The sequence below is a fragment of the Brachypodium distachyon genome, chromosome 5 (assembly GCF_000005505.3).
Source record: "Brachypodium distachyon strain Bd21 chromosome 5, Brachypodium_distachyon_v3.0, whole genome shotgun sequence".
NCBI classification, from domain to species: domain Eukaryota; kingdom Viridiplantae; phylum Streptophyta; class Magnoliopsida; order Poales; family Poaceae; genus Brachypodium; species Brachypodium distachyon.
In genome coordinates, this window is record NC_016135.3 from 13640435 (window position 1) to 13665111 (window position 24677).

At 46.5% G+C, this 24677-nt stretch overlaps 4 protein-coding genes across 6 annotated transcripts; 2 read left to right on the forward strand and 2 right to left on the reverse strand.

The window, feature by feature from the left end:
• Nucleotides 1-161: 161 nt before the first annotated feature.
• LOC100831300 (acetyltransferase At1g77540) lies at nt 162-1279 on the reverse strand. The gene is made up of 2 exons (XM_003579716.4): nt 938-1279; nt 162-513 (listed from the first exon to the last, which is right to left on the reverse strand). Exons 1-2 carry the CDS (start codon nt 1235-1237, stop codon nt 424-426), a joined length of 390 nt encoding a protein of 129 aa, XP_003579764.1. The 5' UTR covers nt 1238-1279; the 3' UTR covers nt 162-423.
• Nucleotides 1280-1486: 207 nt separating this feature from the next.
• LOC100838558 lies at nt 1487-6502 on the forward strand. Its single transcript, XM_010241616.3, has 4 exons — nt 1487-1629; nt 1789-1898; nt 2759-5835; nt 5952-6502. Exons 2-4 carry the CDS (start codon nt 1881-1883, stop codon nt 5953-5955), a joined length of 3099 nt encoding a protein of 1032 aa, XP_010239918.3. The 5' UTR covers nt 1487-1629; nt 1789-1880; the 3' UTR covers nt 5956-6502.
• A 101-nt stretch (nt 6503-6603) lies between these two features.
• LOC100831603 lies at nt 6604-10102 on the reverse strand. 3 transcript variants are annotated; one of them, XM_014896012.2, is made up of 4 exons: nt 9945-10102; nt 9697-9853; nt 7561-7671; nt 6604-7204 (listed from the first exon to the last, which is right to left on the reverse strand). In XM_014896012.2, exons 2-4 carry the CDS (start codon nt 9811-9813, stop codon nt 6965-6967), a joined length of 468 nt encoding a protein of 155 aa, XP_014751498.1. In that variant the 5' UTR covers nt 9814-9853; nt 9945-10102; the 3' UTR covers nt 6604-6964. The 3 variants fall into 3 exon arrangements, with proteins under 3 accessions (XP_014751498.1, XP_024312142.1, XP_024312141.1); XM_024456374.1 differs by having other exon boundaries at nt 9697-9859; nt 9945-10100; XM_024456373.1 differs by having other exon boundaries at nt 9697-10098.
• A 9526-nt stretch (nt 10103-19628) lies between these two features.
• LOC100831909 (serine/threonine-protein kinase SAPK7) lies at nt 19629-24065 on the forward strand. Its single transcript, NM_001317876.1, has 9 exons — nt 19629-19748; nt 19869-19943; nt 20032-20133; nt 20227-20280; nt 20366-20458; nt 20714-20806; nt 23351-23455; nt 23554-23652; nt 23733-24065. Exons 1-9 carry the CDS (start codon nt 19629-19631, stop codon nt 24063-24065), a joined length of 1074 nt encoding a protein of 357 aa, NP_001304805.1.
• Nucleotides 24066-24677: the final 612 nt, after the last annotated feature.

Below are 24677 nucleotides of genomic sequence, written 5' to 3' on the forward strand. Positions count from 1 at the left end.
TTGTGCCTGGCTATTAATATCATGGCATGGGAATCACAGCAAATACTATGGTTCTATATGATCTCTGAACATGTATAATTGATTGCTGAATAATCACAGCATAACACATGGATATGCTGGCTCTCGTAATCTTTTGCTCGCAGTATCAAGAAAGTTAGACGTACGGCAAAGCAGTTTCTGATCTACTGACGTTTGGACACATCAAAAGTTCCAACCACATCAAATGTTGTTTAAACCTCTAGCATCGGCCATATAATTCAGTTACATAAAAACTGCTGATGAGTCCTGAGGATATCAACTCCCGCGACGAAGAGCTTACAACAAGAGGCATGGTGTTGACGCCAGTGTGGTGCCATTCAGCTGCTTATTCAGAGAAATATATGCATAACAGTTGAGCACAGGCAGAGCCTTTTAGTGAATGTGCTACATGCTACTGCTGGTGTTGCTGGGTTTGGGTTCGTCGTCCTTGCAGAGGAGCTCGTTCCACGCCGGATTGCGAGGGAGGTACGTGTCCTACAAGTTCAGAAAACAGGCGTCAAGATTCAGGAATTCCAACGACTGAAGACAGTATGCAAAAGGAGAAACGCATCGAGACTATTTGAGAAACAGTGTCAATTTTCGAAAAGAAGAATCACGTAACAATAGCCAAACTAGCTAGAGTTGTGGTTGAGACGTTTGACCTGTAAAAGATCCAAGCTTTTAAATCATCGAGTTCCGTGTCCACGCAGCTCAAGAACAGTTATCAATTACTCCCAGGATTTCAATTTCCCCTAATCGCTATAGCTACTACTGATAAATCAATTAGAACTCCATATTCCCTTTTTGCAGCAGATGAGTTAGCGCCGCCCAATTACTCGAAAACTCGAGGAGCGAGAACTGATTTGGACTCGGGGAGGCGAGGAGTGTTCAGGGTTAGGGAAGAGGATAGGTTAATTACGGAGATGTAGGAGCAGGTGGGGATGACGCGCAAGCCGTGGCGCCGCGCGTGGGCGAAGGCGGCGTCGCAGAGGCGCGAGGCGAGGCCCCGCCCGCGCTTGCTCCCCGGCACGTACGTGTGCACCATGACCATCGCCGCCGACGCCGGGGTCGCGCCGCCGGAGGATGCTCGCGGCAGGGCGACGAGGCGGTACTGGAGGAAAGCCCTGCCGTCGGGCGTCTCGAACCTCCGCGCCTCCTCCCTCCACACGATGCTGTCCTCCGCCGCTTCCCGCTCGCCGGCGCCGCCCTCCTTCGCCATCGCGGTAGGCTGCTGTGTTTTTCTTTCTTTCGTGTCCTTTTTTGGGATTCCAAAGCAGTACTAGCTTTATGGGGGCGTCATGCTTTGGTAAGGAAAAAAGGGGGCCAATGAGAAGCAAAGTATACCCGCCATACAGCCAGTATATGCAGACAACAAGCAAGGAATCAATCGTGCCTTCTTTACTTAGAGAAAGGGGATTTGTTCAGAAGCCAAACTGCCAAGGCTTATGTGCTGCAGCGTCAGAGGACGACAAACCATATTACTCCTGCATATCTTGCACCCCCTGCTCTGAGTGATTTGGGACTCATACTAGCAGTAGCAGGAGCAGATCGATCGCAGTACTTCAAATTGTTGACATCAAGTTTCATTTCTCAAAAGCTACTCGTGTTAAGGTACGTACGATCTAGTAAAAGGTACTAGTTGCATTCGCTACTGCTTGCTTCCTTTCTTGGTGCCATCAGCATTGTTATGCCGAAAATTGCATGGAGCACTACTTTTAGATGATGGTGAAACAGAAACCTAACATGTTATTGTTTCTGTTCCGTATGTAGGTTGTGGCGACAAATCTTCAAATGACGGGTTAGGATTAATTGATGAACTCGCTGCTGCTTTTCTTTCCTGGTCTTCCACAGAGGACTTCGTCATGGATATTCCTACAGAGGTTTACTAATTAATTTTTTTGGAAGAGTTCACTAAATGACTAACGTGTATTTTGCGATAACAAATTAGCAGATGGCATTCTTTTATCTAATTTATTTCTTGAGACTTTTACGGCTGTGTATGATATTTCATCACATCAACCCTGAATGATGATGCATGTTGTATATATAAATAGTTCTATCTCGATTAGGTCTTGGAGAATGGTTTCTGTAATAATACTGCAACACCTGCACCTCACGAAACCTATCCACCGGCAGGCGGGTCCTAGCACCCAGCAGCCTCGGTGGTGACTTACTGGTCTACCTCCCGCTAAAAAAAAAAAACTTACAGGTTTACCAAGTCCGTAAGTATAGACAATTTAGAAACAAAAAAATAGCGGGCCAGACCCGTAGGCCCAGCCAACTCATCTAGAATGCCGACGCTCGCCGACGCCGCACTCCTTCTCAGGCCACGGTTGCCGCTCGCCGGCGTCGACGCAGACCCTGAGCAGGCGGACAAGTGTCGTGGCATTGCCGTTCCTCGCGGTGTCGTGCTTGATGGCGACCTCGTAGCCGTCAGCAAGTGATGCGCCACCGAGGGTGAAGTCGGCTTGGCATTGATGCGCCAGACGCCGTGGGAGCTGCTTCTGTCGTGAATCGGAAGAGATCGAGGAGAAGATCAAGAGGAATCTAAGAGTGAGAGGGGGGGACTGGGGGAGGGGGTGGGGGGCATTTAGGACTGTTGTAATTATGTGGCTAGTTCACTTATGCTCCTGTTATTTGTTCATGTATATGTATTCAGAACATATGTTGGTACGAGCTAGATTAAAGCTGCTGCTGCTAGCAAACACTGTCTAACTCAATTACAACTTTTTTAATTCAGGGAATTTGCTTTACCGATGTTGGTGGTGCCGCAGAGTGGATAATTTGGTATCTTCAGTACATCGACAACAGGGTCATATATTTTGATGGTTGGAGTGGATTCGGGGCATCGGCTGTTCTTAGATCCATAGCAGATGTGCTTCCATCTTGCAGACCATCTTGGTCAGTATGCTTTGACAGGATAATTCACATAGACTGCTCGGTGTGGAAAAATAGAAGGGAAATGCAGAGGGTAATTGCAGAAGAGCTCAAACTTGACCGCTCGGTGATGGCCATTCTAGATGAGGCAGATGAAAACGATGATTTTTGGGGAATACCGGAAAGCTCAAGGAACGAGATGTTAGGTGTTTCAAGAGAAATTTATAGAACTCTGAAGGACAATAGGTTTGTGGCGATTTTTCATAACGGAAGTGACAGCGAGGTTGATTTATATAGTTGTGGTGTTCCTCCATTTGGCAAGTTTGGTGACAACTTTTTGATATGGACATTCGGAAGGAGGTTTTTAACCATAAAAGACCATGACCATGGAAAACAAAAACTAGTAGAAAAATTGAGGCTCACCCATTTTTTGCTTTACGACAGAATACGATATTTAACTGGTGATCAGTATTATGCAGTCCTATGTAAAGAGCCTGTCGCAATAGCTGCAGGCATGGACCCGACAATGGTCGCAGATTGTCATATGTATGAACTATTCATGCATTGTAGCTTTGACACCACCACTAAATCTGATTGGGCTGGACATTTTCCAAACTATTTGATATGTGACGGGATACTGCAAGAGGACACAGCAAGGGAGATAAGCAAGGTGTTACATAGAGAGATAACTTGGGAGTCTGATGCTTCTTTGCTTGAGGATGTGCTTATAAAGTTCAAGAAACATTTAAAGATTCCATTGCTGGTACTTAAAGAGAATGATGCATATGAAGAAGGGCCATACCGTTGGATTTCAATCACATCAACAGATATAACAGTACATGGTATGCAACATATACCTGCAGAGGCATCATCTTTCTTATTGGCAAGTAAAAGATCTGCACCCCCACTAGCATTACCAAATGGTTTGTTTGCCCGTTCCAGCAAGCTTGGTGTGCTAATTCTCCGTTGTTGTTCATTCGATTTTGCATCACCTCCTTTTGTAGAATGCAATAGCCTAAGGTTCCTTGGAGTGGATCGTTGTATCAATGACCAAACATATGAAAGAGAGGATCATACTGAATGGCCATGCCTGAATACCTTGTGGGTGCTGGACCTACGTTTCACTGCTTGGAATGAAATCCTATCTGAAGAAAAGATTGATCTCATGGCCAACACAAGAGAGCTAAACATAGAGGGAGACATGTGTTGGCAATACACAACTCGCTTACAAGACCGGCTACCTAACCTTCAGAAACTCCGGATAATCAAGCCTACACAAAGACCAGAGGCAACAACAAACACATGCAACTCCTTCGTACACAAGACAAAGCTAGAGATACTTGACTTGTCTGGCAATAGTGAGATGGAAACTCTACCAAATAGCCTATCTAAGGCAAGCAGCCTTCAGGTTCTTGTCCTTGACGGTTGCATTGGACTCGAAGATGTTGTTCTGCCTGATGGGCTTCCACACTTGCTAAGGTCATTCAGCTTTGACGGCTATGGGCCATCATCCCAATGGACACCAGCCCTTGAGCTACCTCCAAAACATTTTCGTCCATCTACTACAGCAGATAAGAAGGAGATCAATGTCTCCAAGATCTCCCTAGAAGGCTGCACACACTTGGAGAACTTCTTCATTCGTGGATTAGCCAATCTTCTTGAACTGGACCTTTCTGGAAGTGCAATCAAGACACTTGATTTTGAAACTATGGTGCTGGAAGTGCCGAGGCTAAAGCGACTATTTCTGCTAGGGTGTGAGCACCTTCGTGCAATACGATGGGGGGAGAGTGATATCAGCCTGGAGTTGTTGTGCGTAGATACGAGAGCTCAAGTTGGGTGTCCACGACCGTCCCTCAATCAGAATACATCCTCCAGGTTGCAAGTGTATGCTGTTCTTTCAGATGCGAGACTTGTTCGGTCTTTGAGGCATCCAGTAGATAAGTATATAAGCAGTGGTGGCGACAATAAAGATGTTTACCTTGATATCCATGTCACTTCCTCATCTGTGCACAGTGAGTCTGTTCAATTCGAAGCAATCTGCAAGGAGAAGAAGATTGTCATGTACAGTGGTCAAGTGCAGCGCCCTGTTGTTCCAGTAGGCATGTACGAAGATATCCTTAGTATGGTTTGTGTTGCCCCGATGCAGGCTTTCCCAGAGCCTCCGGATACCACCAACTTGGATGGACATATCGAGATTGCTGAAGAGAGCCGTGGCTTGGATGAACATAATTTTTCTGAAATATTGCAACAGCACGCAAGATCACTGCATGTGCACGATGTCTTCATTGGTGCGGGTTTTGGTGGTCCGGGAGACTGGAACTTGCTCAAACAATGCCGCATGGAGAGGTGCCCCAAATTGGATGTGGTCTTCCCGTATTGGTCATACAAATTTGATGAGCTAGAGATCTTCTGGGTGTTGGATCTCCTGATGGTCCGCTGGATTTGCAATAAAATATATTACCACTACGATGTGGATCGTCCGTTCAGAAATCTGCGCCACCTGCACTTGGGCTCCTGCCCAAGGCTCCAATACGTGCTCCCGGTGTGGTTCTCCTCCTTCCCCAGCTTGGAGACCCTCCACATCATCCACTGCGGTGACCTCAAGGATGTCTTCGTGCTGAACTACAATTATCCGGCCAACGGTGTACCATTCCCGAAGCTGACCACCATCCACCTGCACGATCTCCCGGCACTGAAGCAGATATGCGAAGTCGACATGGTGGCACCCGCGCTGGAAACCATCAAGATCCGAGGATGCTGGAGCCTGCGCCGGCTGCCGGTCGTGGAGGCCCGTGGGCCAGGCGTGAAGAAACCAACCGTGGAGATCGAGAAGGACGTGTGGGACAAGCTGGAATGGGACGGCGCGGAGGCCAGCCACTACGAGGCGCCGGTACATTGTCGCTACTACAAGAAGAAATTGCCCAGGGGCTCCGTCCTCAGGTATACTCTCTGCATAGTTATTAATCCATGTTTTTTTATCAGTTGTTATACTAACTGCATAATCAGAAACAACTTAGTTCCTAACCTCTTGTTTCTCTGTATCTCACATTGCCTAGGTGAATCCTGCATCGCACTCCACTGCTGCATTCCTTTCATGTCGAATTGATGAGGGTCATGGATGGATGCTCCTGCTCCTGCTGCTGTATGATTGTGTTTGGTTTGCTATTGTGTGCTTTGAACAACGAAGGACAAATTCAGGTGTGCTGGGCATCGATCGGTCGATCGCCTGTTGTGTCAGGTGTGAGCTTATGGTGGCTCTCACCTCTGTGGCTTTCAAATAAGAAGCGGCGTTGTTCGTGCCTGGGTGCACAGACCTGGCCGATATGTGTGGGTTGCGATTGAGAGTGTTTGCTGCCTGTGTGCCTGAATGCAGTCTCCTGGTGGCTGTACGTATGGGTGCTTGGTTGTTTGCTAGCTGTGTTTGGAACAAAATAACCAAAGCAAGCAGCCGTGTGTGCCTGCGTGTATTTACATGTGAGTGTGTGCTATGTATCTGAACTGAGCAACAGCTGGTTGCATGCGGGGCATCGACCATGCTGTCCCTTGTGTGTGTACTGTGATTTCGAAATAAGCAGCATCTATATAAACCTGTGTGCCTGTTGTATCATTGCGTTTGTGAATTGTGGCCTGCACCATTGCGTGCGTGCGTCAGTTGGAAGGAGGCTTTTGCAGCTGTTCTCGGTGTTTTATCCAAAAGCATCAAGACCATACATAACCCTGTTCTATTTCCAGAAACAAACGCAATACTTTCATGTACAAGATCAGGATATGTCGCAAGAGTTAGCAATGTGCAGAGAGTAAAATGGGCCGATACCTTTCCCTGCAATAAAAAGGCTGATACCAAAACTCCAGTTTTGGCACCGCGGATTCCAAACTCAGGCTAAATCACATCGCACAGAGCTTCCATGATTTAAGCACTCTGCCAGGGGAAAGAACGGCCCTTCATAGGTACAAAATAGGCGATTGTGTTGACCTACAACCGTGCTTATTACCTAGCCCAGCAAAAGCTATGTAAGGAGTACACACACATAATAACTTGCTTACCAAAAGGAGTGACAACGGACAGTGTCTATTTAACGGTTTCTTGTTTTGGAGGATTTTCAACCGTTGCTTCACTCGCTTGGGTGTCGATAGGCTCTACAGCAGCGGCCTCTGCTCTCCTCATCGCAATTTCTCTTTGCATTTTTATTTGCTCTTGCATTACTTTTGCCATCTCCTTCATTTGCTTCTCTTCTTTCTCCATTTGCATGTCCGTTATGATCTGAGCATTCTTGTCAATCGGTTTGAAATATTCATCTATGGCAGTCTCCTGAAAATTAAGATGGAGAACAAGTTAGCAAGTCATTACATAATTGTGTACATAGACAACTGGCATTTGAGTTTGTTACCAGCAATCCTATAATAGTGAACTGGAAACCTAGACAAGAAATATGTCTATATGGGAACCCCAGAAAAAGCATGTTTCACATCAATCAAACATGAAGAAACCACTGTGTTGCACTATTGTCAAACTCTGTTTCTCACAGTACTTGACACAGACAGCTACAACTTGAGGTACAATTCATAATCCAGGTTGCAAGATTGTACATTAACTCATAAATAGCAACTTCCTAGAATACAAGCACGTTGAGCAATTAATTATATACTTGTAGCAGAGTATCTTACAGCTTCTTCTAGGTGCTGATTGAGAGTTTGCATCTGCTGAACCACTTGTCGAACCTCTGATAGAATAATTTGCTCTGGCTGTTTCCGCACCTCTTCCTTCCTAGCCTGAGCCTGAATAAATAATACTCAATTTCAAGTGCTATTGCCATTGAATACAATATTGGTTCTTGTTTAAATTAATATGTACATATGAAGGATGGTTTATGATGTTACCATGGATAATTTCAACCCTACTTTCTACCTGGAAAGCATGGTCTTAGTTTCAAGCCTGTTTGGTAGTTTCCTAATATTAGATTTATGATTATATAATCAGCAATGGTGCAATAAAAACTGATGAAATTGAGAGAGCATATACAGACATGTGATGATTTAGGACTTCATGTTTCTGTGCTACAACTAAGATGCAAATTTAGCCCTAAGTGACACCCAAATATGACTGGGAAACATATTCTTTTAGATTTATTAAAAAAATCATTTGCTCTTTCTCTATTTCTCTGTCCCGCTCCCGCAGGGCCAATATGCCCTCCGATGCTACAACATTAGTTTCCTCGATTGTAAGTAAAATTTGACAGTACACATTATTTTGGAACATAGAATAGAAAATTGTTCTTTACATGATAGCAAAACATTATTGCTAAAGGAAATTGAGTGCCGGAAAACCATTTCCACCCCATATTAGCGTTGATCAAATGCCAGTCGACAACACCAACAACATAACTAGGGTATATCTGCATCCAATCTTTTGGGTACTCAGGTGAATCCCTTCTAAACCTACGATGCAAATGATCATGAAAATCTTAAAACGTAAGAGAAATTGATCACATTAAAGCAAAATAAATCAACAATGCCACAACATTTCAAATCTAAACGAAGTAAAGAAAGACAAATTCTACTATAGAAAAGGAAAACAGAAAAACTACTATTAATTCAAATTTGCCTCTCTTTTTTGTTTCTCCTAATGTAAGTCTTCAGTGGTTATTTTTCAGGTGTTTGACTATAAGGTGATCTAAAAGTCTAAACAACCAATTTTTTTGAAATTTTAATGAGTTCATAACTATCTTCTGTTTTCAGGGATTATTATGGGTGCAAGTTAGTACCCAACAGGTGGGATGCACTGAATACACTAACAAAGAGAATGACACAAGAATTGCAATAACTCAAAACCCACAATAAGACAGGTCATAAGGACAAGTGCATTCATATCATTGTTGTATTGTATGACAAACATATAGTCAAAGACCAAAAGTATCAAAATATTTCCAATAATCAGGATAGGGCTATTAAAATTAGAAATAAAGTGCTGGAGTGATGCGGTATGCAGTATGCTTCTAGTGATCTGATAACAATTCGAACGGAAAACACCTTGAAAGATAATTAGGGTCCAAGCAGCAAACTATTGAGGCCAGGTGTGTCGCAATTAAAGGAGATGGCCAGTTGAAACAACGCTTGAAACCTGTGGGATCTGCTAGAGAGACTGTAACTTTGCGACCAAAAAGAAAACCGCATAGGTTTCCTCCCGAAGCGGAATCATAAATTCGTATCACAAGAATTTAGTTTGGAGTTATAGATTGAGGTCTACCATATGGAGAAGTTACGCTACATGGTACATTGCAGAACTGTGTAAAGATTAAAACTAATCTTTACATAACGCTATAGAACAGAGAGCAGTTATCATCTCGGAACAATATGGCAGTAACAACTATTTCTAAATTGATACAGTGTAGAACGAGTTCTAACTGACGGAAAAAACTTAACTTTGCAATATATGGTGCACCATTTCCAACAAATTATTTTGACCAAACAGCAGATTTCGGGTAGCTACCACCTGACCTGTACCCCTTTTTTTCCCACACATGAACAGTGGACCAAATTGGACATGAATATGCGTTGTCATTTCCATCCGAGCAGTTATTCTCTTAGCATAATATTTCCAAACTGCTCTCATTTACAGTCATGTCAGACAACTTAAAGAGGATATCACAAGTTCAATTTAACACCAATTGTCAAATCTAACACGAGACCTCTACTGAACGCAGCACAAACTACACACTTGCCGGTCAAGTTCCACTAAATTCATAGAACACATAGATAGATCATCAAAGAAACACGGCCGCATCCAAAAAAAGAAAGCCTTACCATCTCGAGCCGCTTGTGTAGCTGCAGCCTGTAAGATCGGATCCTCCTCTCCTCGTATCCGGACAGAACCCGCACCACGAACCATGCCTTCCTCCCGAACTGCACTAGCCTATCCATCCTGCCCAGGACCAGCAATTCGCCGGCGGCGCAGGCCCACCTGATCCTTTCCGATAACCAACGAGGAGACCTGATGAGGGGGGAAGAAGAAATCACCAGAGATCTGACAAGCGGGCAAGGAGGTTTGAGACCTAGTGAACGACTGAACGCGACGGCAGGTATTTGCGGCCCGGGGAGCACGGGCGAGAGCCGCGGCGTCGGCGGCGGCGGCGATCGACAGCGAAGAGCGAGGAGTGGGGCGGAGAGCCGGGGTCGACTTGGGAGGAGTGGGCCGGACGAGTTGTGTTACGGCCACCTACCTGGACCGGGCCTTACAAGTGAAGAGGCGAACTGAAGGCCGACAGAAGCTGCGTGAAGCCCACCTGGCCAAGGCCCAAGTCGATCAGCTGCCTCCGGCGACTCATATTTAGCCTGCTACGGACGGTGAAGTGGATTATCGAATCAACTAGTGTCTTGTAATCCCCTTCGTGGGCAAACTATCTCTTCCTCCTCTCTCCGAGACCTGTTCTCTGGATTCCATCCCCTCGGCGTGACGCTGAGATTACTTGAGTTTGAGCCCTAGTAGTGAATTCTCTACTGCCTGTATCGTCACATCTGGTATCAGAGCCACTCGATTCTTGGGTTGGCGGTCAAAAGTTCCACGAAAATCCACAAAAAAAAAGAGGGGGAGAGAGCGCACTGGGTGCTGGATCTGCAATTCCTTCATCGATCGGTGGGCGCGCGTGGAATTGGCGGCGATTCGAGTGCTCGAGGGTGTGTGGTTGGGATCTCTCGTAAAATTCCACTCACAATCGGCTCTCGCGGCGACGGTGTGTTGCGTGCCCTTCTGCAACAACTCCGGTGGCGTGTGGTGGCGGTAGACTGCTCGGGTACAAATTAGGTGGCTGCACGGGTTGGTCGCGGTCTTTCCGGCGGCTGTGAAATTCCAGTGTGCAGGCCTGATTCGTGTATCAGTGGGGGCGCATCTCGCTGGTGGCGGTAGAATCATCCTCTGGTGTGGTGGTGATGGAGAAGTTACAGAGTGACCTCACGGAGGTGAAGGCTCAAGGGGCGCTCGTGGCCAAGGCACTTCAGGCTCTGCAGAATTGGATGCCGAAGGTGGATCAGAACTTGGAGACGCTGCAAACATCCCTCACAGCGGTGGATGTGTGTGTGGCAGCTCTGGAGGCGGAGCGTCCATCTGACGATGCGACGTGTACACCTCGGCCCAATGGGCACGGCTCAGCTTCAAATCACCAGGGTACTGTGTCTGGGGCTCCTCGAGCACCAGGACCTACCCTGGTCAAGGGTAAGCGCCACTTCACTCATTCTCCAGTGCAGTTTGAATTGGGGGAGCATTCGGGCAAGGAAGATGATATGGATAGCTCTCATTTTACTGATCATCATGAGGATCGTCGCTCTCATTCTCGCATGCCTAAGACTGATTTTCCTAAATTTGATGGGGATAATCCCAAATGGTGGAAGGCAGTAGCCGAAAAATATTTTTCCATGTACCATGTTCCTAGAGATACTTGGGCTCGATTTGCTACCATGCACTTCTTAGGAAATGCTGCATTATGGCTTCAGACTTATGAAGCTGAACATGAGGTTGATGGCTGGGAAGAGTTAGTGGTAGTGGTTCATGCTAAGTTTGGCAAAGATAGGCATCATCGTTACTTAGAGGCTTTAGAGCGTTGTAAACAAAATGAATCTGTCAATAACTACTTCCACAAGTTTGAGGAGTTAAGGCATAAGGTGCTAGTTCATAATAGGCATTATGACGAGGCGTTCTTTGTTACGAAATTTGTAGCTGGGTTAAAACGTGAAATTCAGAAAGCAATTCGATTGCATAAACCTAGAACTGTTGATGCTGCGTTATCCCTTGCTGAAACGCAGGAGGAAATGCTAGAGGAGGCGCGTCTGTCTTCGAGCTCCAAGTTAAAACATGATTATAAGCCATCTTACCAATTCCAGGGAATTGGTAAGGGAATTCTTACTGTACCGGCTGAGGACAAGAAGAAGGGGGACAGTAAACCTGTTTGGTCTGAGAAAATGGCAGCGCTACGTGCTCAACGCCGTGCTCGGGGAGAATGTTTTAAATGTGGAGACAAGTACCAACCAGGGCATAAGTGTGCAGCTTCAGTACCATTGCATATGGTTGAAGAATTGCTTGCGGTTTTGCAAGTGAGTACAGAGTCGGACACTGAGCAGGAGAATGAGGACAGTGATAGTGATTCTTTGATGCATTTGTCCATATGTGCTACTTCAGGAACATCTAACAAGAAGTCTATGCGTCTGCAAGGAGTGATGGAAGGTAAGCAAGTCCTCATACTCATTGATTCTGGTAGTAATGGGAGTTTTATCAGTCAAGCTGCAGTGGCTGCAATCAAGCTCCAAGTGCAACCAGTTCCTGCTGTGGTTGTTACAGTGGCCAATGGAGGCAAAGTGTCTTGTGACTCTGCTGTGCCCAATGCAACATGGACCTGTCAAGGCCATACTTTCAATTCAACTCTTCGAGTGTTTAACTTGCCCCACTATGACATGATCTTAGGTATGGACTGGTTAGAAGCATGTGGAAATATGTGGATTGATTGGCCCAAGAAGGTTCTGCGTTTTTGGCACAATAGTGTCAGAATCACCTTGCGAGGAGTGAGGCCTAACTTGAGGCAATGTGATGTGATTTCGGTAGTGGAATTGCATGATTCCTTGGAGCAAGATGCTGTGGCTCATATTGTTCAGTTAACAGCTATGTCTCCGCAACCTTTGATTGATCAGGTGCCACCATCTGTTGCTCAGATTATTTCAGATCATGCAGTGTGTTTCCAAGAACCAAAAGGACTTCCACCACATCGCTCCTATGACCATCACATTAATTTGTTACCTGGTGTGCAGCCTGTAAATGTCAAGCCCTACCGCTACACACCACAACAAAAAGATGAAATTGAGAAACAAATCCGTGAGATGTTGAAGGCTGGGATAATTAGACCAAGTCAGAGTCACTTTGCTTCGCCTGTCCTCTTAGTGAAGAAGAAGGATGGTTCATGGCGTATGTGTGTGGACTATCGCCACCTTAATGCGGTTACAGTTAAAGATCGCTATCCTATGCCAGTGGTGGAAGAATTAATGGATGAGTTAGCGGGAGCTCAGTTTTTCACGAAATTGGATCTTCGCTCAGGTTATCATCAGATCCGTATGTGCCCTCAAGATGAAGCTAAGACAGCGTTCAAATCACACAGTGGGCATTTTGAGTTCCTTGTAATGCCATTTGGGTTGACCTGTGCGCCAGCCACTTTCTAGGCTTTCAGTGCTCTGAAGCAAGCCTTGGTTCAGGCGCCAGTGCTTGCATTGCCGGATTTCACCAAAGAATTTGTGCTTGAAACGGATGCTTGTGCTTATGGAGTGGGCGCAGTTCTGATGCAGCAAGGACACCCTCTTGCCTTCTTGAGTCGTGCATTAGGGCCGAAGAATCAGTCATTATCTACTTATGACAAAGAGTGTTTGGCTATTTTGTTGGCCATTGAGAAATGGAAATCCTATCTCCAGCATCGACCCTTTACTATTCATACAGACCAGAAGAGCTTGGTGCAGTTGGGGGACCATCGTTTCAACACTGCATTACAGCAACGAGCATTTTTCAGACTTATGGGTCTTCAATATAAGATTGTCTACAAGAAAGGAATCACAAATAAAGCAGCCGACGCCCTGTCTCGTCGCCCAAATTTATTGCATAATTATGCGATGTCTGCAGTTCAACCTCGTTGGGTGGAGATTATCATTGAAGGATATCAACATGATCCCCAAGCGAAACAACTGTTAGCTGAGCTGGCTATTCACAGCCCTAATAGTCAAGGTTATTCTTTGACAGATGGCATTATTCGTTTTCATGGGCGCATCTGGCTGGGAGTTCATAAGGCTGCACATCAAGCTGTGTTGTTAGCTCTCCACAGTAGTGGAGTGGGTGGACATTCAGGTGTGCTAGCTACCTATCATAAGGTGAAACAGTTGTTTGCTTGGCCAAAACTGAAGCAAGATGTTCAAACATTTGTTCAACACTGTCGTGTTTGCCAACAAGCTAAAAGTGACCACAATCGAACGCTGGGACTATTGCAGCCGTTCCCTGTTCCGCCTGAAGCTTGGCACACGGTCAGTATGGACTTCATTGAGGGTTTGCCGTCTTCTAGTCACTTTGATACCATCTTGGTGGTCATAGACAAATTCACTAAGTACGGGTATTTCATTCCTCTCAAGCATCCTTTCACGGCGGCAACAGTGGCACAATTATTCTTGGATAATGTATATCGTTTGCATGGGCTGCCAAAAATTATCATCTCTGACAGGGATAAAGTGTTTATCAGTTCTTTTTGGCAACAATTATTCAAACTAGCTGACACCACTCTAAATCTCAGTTCATCATATCATCTACAGACCGACAGGCAAACCGAGCGTTTGAATCAGTGTTTGGAGACCTATCTCAGATGTCTAGTTCATGCCAAACCAAACAGGTGGGCTCGTTGGTTGCCCCAGGCTGAATACTGGTACAACACCAACTTCCATTCTGCTCTGGGTCGCTCACCATTTGAAGTACTTTATGGGCGCAAACCTCGCAACCTTGCTATGCAAAACACTACCCAACTGTCCAATCCAGATCTGGCACAATGGTTACAGGAGCGGCAAGATATGTTGCCTTTGATTCGTCAGCGCTTGGAGAGAGCTCAAGCTCGTATGAGTGCTCAAGCCAACAAGAAACGGATGGAACGTACGTTTGAGGTTGGTGATCAAGTGTATTTGCGCCTGCAGCCGTATGTCCAACGCTCTGTCATGCCGCGAGCCTCGCAGAAACTGAGTTTCAAGTACTTTGGGCCATATACCATTCTGCAGCGTGTGGGAACAGTTGCTTATAAGCTGCAGCTACCACAAGGGGCTCGCATTCATCCGGTAGTGCATGTGTCACTTCTGAAGAAGGCCCTAAATGCCAATGCTCAGGTGAGTACTGAGTTACCTGTTTTCACCATGGATCTCTTTTGTCAGGTCCAACCCCAGGAAATTCTGCAATCACGCCTGGTACGTTGCGGCAGCAAGCTCAAACCTCAGGTGCTTGTGTCGTGGAGTGCTTTGCCTGACAACTGCCATACGTGGGAAAACTTGTTTGCTCTTGTCAATGCATTTCCGGCTGCCCCAGCTTGGGGACAAGCTGGGTCTCGAGGGGGAGGTGATGTTACGGCCACCTACCTGGACCGGGCCTTACAAGTGAAGAGGCGAACTGAAGGCCGACAGAAGCTGCGTGAAGCCCACCTGGCCAAGGCCCAAGTCGATCAGCTGCCTCCGGCGACTCATATTTAGCCTGCTACGGACGGTGAAGTGGATTATCGAATCAACTAGTGTCTTGTAATCCCCTTCGTGGGCAACTATCTCTTCCTCCTCTCTCCGAGACCTGTTCTCTGGATTCCATCCCCTCGGCGTGACGCTGAGATTACTTGAGTTTGAGCCCTAGTAGTGAATTCTCTACTGCCTGTATCGTCACAAGTTGATAGGAAATACAAGAACATACGTGGGCCGAATATGAAATGGGCCAAGATTTTGCAAGCATTAGATTTAGAGCGAAAGTTGGTACTCCAAAATACGTTGATGGGACATACAAGGCAGGCATGTATGTGATTTGATTTGATGCATCGATGGGGATCAATTTTTGTGAATTGGACCAAAGAGTTCGTCACATTCGGTCGTTTCGGACATTCAGTTGTCTCACATAAATGTCAAAATTTATGGTTTCGCGTGGCATTGGGTGCAACACATCCCTTGGACTGTACCGAAACATGTTTGGGGTAAGATGCAAATTTTACAGATCAAAATATAGGGGATCTGATAGAGATGCTCTTAGCCCTTGAAGCATTTTGGACTCTCATCATAGCGGCAGAGCGCACGGAATGCATAGTTCGGAATCTTGCGCCCTCTTTGGATCAAGGGAATTTTGGAGGGAAACTACAGGGTTCTAATCCTAAGGAATAATTCCTATAGATACCCTTTTGGATCATAAGATTGCCACAGGAGGAATTTAATAATATTGGAAATTTTTCTCCAAATTTTGTAAGAATCTAAGCATGAGGTCTAACCTCGTGAAATTTTTCCTTTGAAAGTTCCAATGCAACGTCTCTCTATCTCTCTCCTTTCTCCAATTAAGTACCATCTAATCTCCAAATTCCTGTGTTTTTCCTGTGTAGCACCCGAACACTTCTTTCAAATAGTTTCCGTGTTTTTTTTTATTCCTATAGTATTCAACATGCCATGGCATTTCAATCCTACAATTTTTCCATTCCTATGTTTTTTTATTCATGCGACCAAAGAAGCCCTTGAATTTGGGTGGTTTGAATTTCCCCGAAACAAGACCCGGGCGGTCTGGTCTGAATAAACCAAATTGAAATGGATTCTGGTCTTCTGGAATCCGGACCATTCTTCCTTTTAGGCAATCGATGTCTACTTCCCCTCCCCAAATAAATATTTGGTCAGTTGCATGTGAGAGCTAGTGGTTAATTCCGCAGCACGGAGAGTGGCTCCGCTTGGCTTACTGACTGTTCTCGCTACCTGGCTGGCTGTCTGGCTCCTTGGTGCTCCGATAATCCATGTTCGCGGATGCGTCAGCTTCTCCGAAAACCGACCGCATTAGGTGAAGAGTCTGAACCGCTCCGGTAGCCACGTGAGGCGTCAGCCGCCCAGGTTCATGCTGCATGCATCCTCTTTCCTCAGCTTAACGCACGGTGCGTGTGCGCGAAAATGGTCTCTTAATCTGCGTAATATACTCGCCGGGAGGGAGCAAAACAGCAAAGGCGGGAGATCAGGCCGGCCGGCCGGCCACATGCGAAAGCAGGTGCGATCGAGTACGCAGTACGTGCGCAACGCCGTCGATGCCAATATGCCATGGCTCGTGGTGTGGGAATCTTCCGAGAAAGTCAAAAGGCCGAGCAGGTCAGTCAATTTGTACGCTAGTTAGCGGTAGTAGCTACACTTGGCAGACTCTCGTCTCGGGGGGTGCGTGCGTGGCCGACGCGGCTCACCAGCTGCTCCTGCAGGTGGTCCGGCGCCAGCGCTTGATCCACAGCACGTACGCGGAGACTCTTGGAGTCCACGCGGGTCCGTGAGTGAGAAATCGTACGTGGAATGCTTTGCCCAGGCAGGCGATTCCCGGGCCGTGCATTTGCCGGAGGACATACATGCGTGACGCTAGCCTAACGTTTGTTGAGTTGGGTGAAAGATGCGCGCATGTGCCGGGCTCGGGTTCGTGCGGTGGGTGGCACGCAGCGCACCGGCCTGGGCGCTGGGCGGCGGCGAGAGGAGGAGGAGGAGGAGGAGCCCATGCTACCGCCGGGGCCGCAGGGAACGGAGAACCCATGCAGCATTTCGTACTCTGCTTACGATCTGCTCCTGGAGATGGAGGAGTCACGCGCCTTGTTTTTATTAGTTTTCTCGTGCGTGTCCCACGGCGGTAGCGCTACTGCGACCGGTGTGCCGGTGCGTGCGTACATCAGCATGGCCGACGCGGCAGCTCGACCTGCGATTTTCTTGCAAATTAAAAGCATGTAAATGGCGGCCGTGAACCAAACAAACTCACGTCTGAAAGTGGAACGTGGGCCAGGGTAGGTCATCAAACCCCCCAACATTTTCAATACTTCTTCTCTTCCTAATAATCGATAGCATGACCGATCATGACGGCTGACTTTTTTTAATAAAAAAAACGAGTCTCTCATTGCTCTTCCACGCCCTACGTTGAGACATGCACATTACGACTGCTTCCTACCCAAAAAAGAAAAAAACACTGAAACATCAATCCCAGTGGTTTCTCTTGCCCATCCCAAGCTCCATGAGACCGTGATGACGGTCGCGATGGGATGTTTAATACACTAGCTACATACTTAGTGTTAACCTAGCGAGCATGATGATATCATTTTCACACGTTTAGGCCCCTCTTTTGGTGGAGCTTTGTAAATTCTACCCCCTCTAAAAGTTTACGTGCGTTCTGTCCCGCAGAGAAAATGCCTGTGAATCAAACACACACCCGCAATGGCTAGTGTTTAGTTTAACAAAATGAACACGAGAAGCCATGGTGTGGCAAGAGCAGCTACAGCATGCGTTCCTTCTCAAGGAATCTCGGCGCGCGGCGCCATCACGCTGTGCCTCCTCACGTCATCTCTGCATTGACGCAACGCTTCTCCCCTTTCCAAATCTCTCACTCAGATAAGAATTGAGAGCTCCCGACTAGTTCCTTTCTTTACAAGGATTAATGGTGAGTGGTGAAACGCTTGTTTAGGCCTAGCAAAAAACGACCATCCAAGCATTTTTCTTCTTCTTCTTGTCCTTCACATCCAACAGGTTGGAATGAAAAATTGGATTGCCTCTGTAATGGACAGTCAATTAAGAAGAGTACTCGTGAAAAGTGGTGTGCATCCACCCGAAATTGCGAACTCAGTGAAACTCAGGTGGCTGGGACTAGAACGAGACAAGCTTCACACCGGGCCAAGCCTCGGTCCACCGATGATTCGTGCAACAGTGTACATACTGGCTCCGGGTGACAAGGGTTAGCAGGGGTGTGGTTGCGTCCCGTCAACTCGGGTGAAGTCTCAGGTTTCGTTGTCTCGTACCAGAGGTCGGACACCGAAAACTTCTTCACAGATATTTGCTCTTCAGGCGTGTGTATGGGACTTGGGTGTATTTGTACTCAAAGAGACGGAGCAGCAGACGGAAGAAGGAAGGAAACGGAGGGGCGGGATCGCAAAAAAGAAACCGCGTCCAGGTTTAAGCTTTAGGTGCCCGATTCGGTCGCATCACACGGTCCCCCACGCTCGTATGATCGTATCCAACGTCGTACACGGCACCCGCCCACATGTGCCCGCAGCCGCCTGTGGCCGATCCAGCTGAGTTCAGTGGGATTTCGCGGACACTCCCACCAGCTCGCAGCACGTACTCGATGCTGATGGTCAAACGTTGGGAGACGCCTTTCATTCGTTCATAAAAAGAAAAGCTGACAGTGCCGAACAATTCCGCTTCACAGAATTTTTTTCCGGCCCCAGTTATAAGAGAGTTTTTCATTTCCAAAGTCTGAACACGTTATTTTCGCCTGTGGCTACTTGCTATGAGGAATTCCCCGTTTCCGTAACAGTTGGGTATTGTATCCCGCGTGACAGCCAGATCTCGCCTGTTTGGGAGGCCAAAGCTTTGACTCTCCTCAGTTACTGCTCCTACTTACTGGAGTATCGTACTGTTCGCCTGTTCGAAGAAGAAAGCAAAGCAAGCCAACGGGAGCCAGACTGTTACTCGATACGGCAAGGTAAGCAACAGAGAGCAAAAGTTAGGAACCTCATAAATTAGCAGGAACCATTTTCCTAAAAAAATTAATAAATTAGCAGGAACCAAATGGCCACTAATTCATTCCCCTAAAAAATAAAACCGATAACTATTTCCGGAAAAAAGCAAATCAAGAGCACGCCGTATCATGGCACAACATCATTATCTAATCACCAAATAAACTTAGTAGCTCTTCACTCTTCTCCAGCAGTACCAGTAGCACGAGTATTAATTAATCGAGAACCCCATGCCCATCCCAGCAGCGGAAGAAGAACAAGACGCGCAAGACGAAAGAAACCTTTCCTTTAAGCTTCGAATCCTTCCCTCCTCCACCTCTCCCACTCTTCATCTCCGCCAAGACAAAGCTTCCGAAACCTCCAAGAGGATTCGATTCCCCCAATCCTTCGCTTCTGCCTTCCTTCCGGCCCGATCAAGCTCTCAGCAGCAGCTAGCGCGCTAGCGATCCCCTCCCTCCCTGACCCTGAGGCGCGCGGCCGGGATCCATGGAGAGGTACGAGCTGCTCAAGGACATCGGCGCCGGCAACTTCGGCGTCGCGCGGCTGATGCGGAACAAGGAGACCAAGGAGCTCGTCGCCATGAAGTACATCCCGCGGGGGCTCAAGGTCCGGATTCGGGGTCCCCGTGATCCAATCACGGGACACGAGCGCGGCTCGAGTTCTTTTTGCGTCCCGATTCTTTTTGGGTCTTCTGATGGCCGTTTCTTACGGGTTTACACTTTGCAGATTGACGAGAATGTGGCCAGGGAGATCATAAACCACCGGTCGCTGCGGCACCCCAACATCATCCGATTCAAGGAGGTATTAAGCGGGGAGACGGAGCAATTGCTATGATTTCCTATGCGTTCTTGGGCGAAGAATTCGTGTAAATCTTTCGATTGTTTTGCAGGTTGTGGTGACGCCGACGCACCTGGCGATTGTGATGGAGTACGCGGCCGGCGGCGAGCTCTTCGACCGGATCTGCAACGCCGGGAGGTTCAGTGAGGACGAGGTGAGGAGGATCGGCTCGTCGGCCGTGTCCATTTTGGGCTGGATGTTCATGTCCTAATTCGTGTAATAACCGGTGGTTCCGCCGTTCTTGCAGGCCAGGTACTTCTTCCAGCAGCTCATCTGCGGCGTGAGCTACTGCCACTTTATGGTAAGAGCAATCCGGTGCATATCTTCACCCAAAAATAAGCTTACCATTTGTGCCGATGCTAAATTTGTCCGCCCCGGATTTGCAGCAAATTTGCCACCGGGACTTGAAGCTGGAGAACACGCTGCTGGACGGGAGCCCGGCGCCTCGCCTCAAGATCTGCGACTTCGGTTACTCAAAGGTAAGCAGTAATTTTAAAAAGAAAACGGACACGGATTTTTCTGAGGTCAAAAGCGGCCCTTTGCTTCGCTTTACGGCTGAAAGAAAGATCAGATGGAGATTCATTCCACTCCACCTTCCAGAAACGCAATCGCTTTCCTGTTCTCGCGTGAAAGCTGATGGGAGAAGCAACACGTCACTCTCCTTGTTGACCCCCAAACCAAGTTTGGTGCCACACTAACGTAAAATATATGCTCTCTTCTTCTTTAATTTGCAGTCGTCGTTGCTGCACTCCAAGCCCAAGTCGACGGTTGGCACGCCGGCGTACATCGCCCCGGAGGTGCTCTCCCGCCGGGAATACGACGGCAAGGTCAGTAGTCAATCTCCGCCGCTTTCTCTACTCTGCTCTGTTCCTCCCTCGTGACACTGCAATTGGGTCCCAGTTTCAGTGTCGGTACAGTCCCACTTGTTGTCCTGGGCAGCGAGCACGTGCCGTCTGCCGTTGCAGTACACGTAGCGACTAGCGTGGTTCTTCCAGTTCCCGAGGCCGCCACTCAGCGTCTGTGTGCACAAGGTCTAGCGCAACAGCCCACTTGCGCAGGCAGGTGGGCCTGTGGTGTCAGTGGCATAGGTCTATAGACCAAGCTCTTGGAGCTATCTCTGTCCCGCGGATTCGGGATTTGTCCTTAGTTACAGATTTGCCTGCCTGTTACCGGGCAGACGTGCACCCTCCCACTGGGCGTGGGGGCCCAACAAAGCTGTAGAATTGGACCCAAGGCCATGCTGGCTCTCAGATAGTGTCCTTTTGCTGCTGCTCCTGTGGCAGATGATTAGATTCCCAGTTGATGTGAACAGTTGTCCTACACTCCAACTAGGAACCCCCGGAATAAAATAGATTTGGAAGGCAGTGGGTTTATGTTGACAAACTTGGTCCGGAAAGCAGGGTGAGATTGTGCAAGGATATGTTCCTTCGAGTGATCTCGATTTGGACATTCACATTCTCTTGCTTTTCCTCCGTGATCAGAATTCATACATCATTGCTCGATCGATGGCGATTGTCGCGCCAACGGGCGGGTCTGCTTTTTCTGCACACCAACTAAACGTAAAAAGAGAAAATGGGTAAAGGTTGATCAGATTCATAATGGTTCGCTGGTCAAGATTTTTACTCGAGAGCGACGAGAGTTTTTAAAACTGTTATGTGGCCTCGTCTGAAGTTAGATTAACTTGAGAAATCGTGAGATTCTTTTTTGGTACTTGATTCGAGCAAGGTTGGAACTGGGATGGTTCGTACTCCGTCCTCCAAATATATAAATACCAATACGGAATTCTATGCCAAACTTTGACCAACTATTAGACTAGTATGAGGTTATTATGATGTAAAATCGTGATATCATCGGATTCGTGTTGAAAAATATTTTCTAACGGTATAGTACCTTCTATACACATATATCAAATAGTATTTGTCTAATAATTACTCCGTAGTAAACAATTGTCATAAAAATGCATACTGCCTTGTATATTTGGAAGGAGGAAGTATTCAGTTGCATAATGTGATTCCGCAAATGAACTGACGGCAGCCTGGTATTGTCTATAGGAGCATGCGTTGAAAAGAGCGATTTTACATCACTATGGAACTTAAAGGAACAGATGTAGATAGATCAGTTGAACGCATGCTTGTGACAAGCTCCATCAGTTGGATACACCCGTATGCACTCTTATTTGTTGGACGAGTCATCTTTTTAGGTTCACTGCACTTTATGACTTTATGTCCTTTTCTAAGCCATTTTACCGTCATGGTTTTAGTGCTACAGGATTAGCTAATTGATGTTGTCACAAGGGTCCCTCAGACCCAATCCTTTTCAAGTAGCCTTGGTAGACTGAACTTCTCTTTGGCCCTTTGTGGTCCTTCAAAACTGTTTCCTGTTTTTCTCTTCCTTGTGCTCCTTGTCAGCTTCTGCCGTCATATCGTGTGAAGAATTTTCTGTACGACGGTTATTGCTTTTTGTTCCTTCGCTATCCAAGAAGTCATATCAGACTGTTCATATTTTTTGCTTTCCAGCACTGCAGAATTGGTTGTATTTGCTTGTCAAAGAGAAACAGTATGATGCGCTGGAGATTAGCATGGATAATCTATGGAGAGCGTAGCAACTATTACTTTATTATTGCTTTTTAGGCCAGACCTTTAGGATTGCTAAGTGGCATTGATTTTCCCAACCACAAGGCACACACTTTTCGGCTATAAAATGATGTGCTTTTTGGCTACTTCCACATTAAATTATCCTAACAATCCTCGTTTAGTTTGCTTTGGCTTACCTGATCTTCGGTTAGATTGTTCTGAAATTCACACATTGCATTCTTGGAACTAAATTTGTATAGAACTCATTTTTTATGAAGTTCATAAATGATGCAGTAATTTTATTTTACTTTCCAAAAGAACAATGCATGCACTAGGCTACTGGTCCCTCAGACTTCTCAACTGCCGTAGTTTTTTGTGATGTTTTCATTTGCAAAAGCACGAGGGGCCTTTAGGAAAAAACATACACGGTTGCCAAAGCATAATGTCCTTTGACTGCATTTTTATCTCTCCCCAGGGCATTATTGTCATCATAGCAGTAAATCCTTGATCTTGAAATTGTACACAGATGTAGTGATGCATCATCGCCTGTTTAGCTGACTTTCATTGTAAATTATGTGAAGATTGGATCATTTCAAGATCAATAGAATTTTGCATATAAAGTTCGAGTTTGAGCACTTGGGCTTTTAGCACATCGAGTATGCTAAATATAGCTGGTAGCATAAGATGCATATGTTCCAACTGTGCTTTCATATAAGCTGTTCTTAGCCTTTTGCCCTCGTGTATCTATTTGTTAGTATGTTTTGTGTACTAACTTATTTTCATCTATTGATGGTTCAGACAGCGGATGTGTGGTCTTGCGGAGTGACCCTTTATGTGATGCTAGTTGGTGGTTACCCTTTTGAAGATCCTGACGACCCCAAGAATTTCAGAAAGACCATCGGGGTAGCAATTTCAGATTATTATTTTCCTGCTAAGTGGCCTCAAATTCAACTTATTGCATCTGCTTATTCTTCTGCTTGGTGCATTCTTTCTTATCTCAGAGAATTATGTCAATCCAATACAAAATACCAGAGTATGTCCACGTATCCCAGGACTGCAAGCAACTCCTTGCCAGAATTTTTGTCGCAAACCCCGCAAAGGTACTTTTCCGCTTAAACTCGGATCAGCTTAGAAGAGCAATTCCTCGTCGGCGGCTTATTCCCTTTCCAATTTCATGCAGAGAATAACAATGAGGGAGATCAGGAGCCACCCCTGGTTCTTGAAGAACTTACCTAGAGAGCTCACAGAACCTGCACAAGCAATGTACTACAAGAGAGACAACAGCGCCCCAACCTACTCTCTCCAGTCCGTCGAGGAGATCATGAAGATCGTCCAGGAAGCACAAAAGCCACCTCCTTCCTCCACCCCAGTGGCAGGTTTCGGTTGGGCGGAGGAGGACGAGCAGGAGGACGGCAAGAAACCAGAGGAAGAACCGGAGGAGGAGGAGGATGAAGATGAGTATGAGAAGCAGTTGAATGAGGTCCGTGCCAGCGGTGAGTTCCACATCAGCTGATCGGGTTTAACTGGCATGAGAAGACCGCAAACGGGATTACGGGAGATAATTGGCATAAGTGTGGTAGCAGATGATGATCTTACCAACATCCTTGCAGTTTGCGGCCTTGTTCTCAGAGTTTTTCTCTCCATTCTTGTCTCTGAGGCTGCAACAGTGTAAATTATTAAACTGGTTCCGTCGCTGTCTTATAATGACTGATTAAGTTAGCATGCGGGAACATAATTTATGAAATAAATCATCTTATTGGGCATGTTATTTGCAATTTTATTTCCTTGTACTCTCTCCTGTCCTGAAAATTACATTCCAGATGCGACATTCGCTGTTTATGAATCTGGTGTAACCGTGCTGGGACAATGATCACACGAAAGCTAGTAGACAGAAACAAGCTAGAGTTAAATGCTCCAGGATGGTGGCAGCTCCTTGTTGATACCCATGTACTTTTCCATCTGAATCCTGAACTGCAACTTGTCTTTCTAACTCCAGAAAGAACTGAAAACCGAAGTGTGCTCCCCGTTGTGCACCGCTTTCATCGTAGACTCTGTGAGCTAACTTCAGAGTAGAAAAGAATAGCAAATTTTAGTTGGTTATTACTGTCCAATCATATGTCCTCCG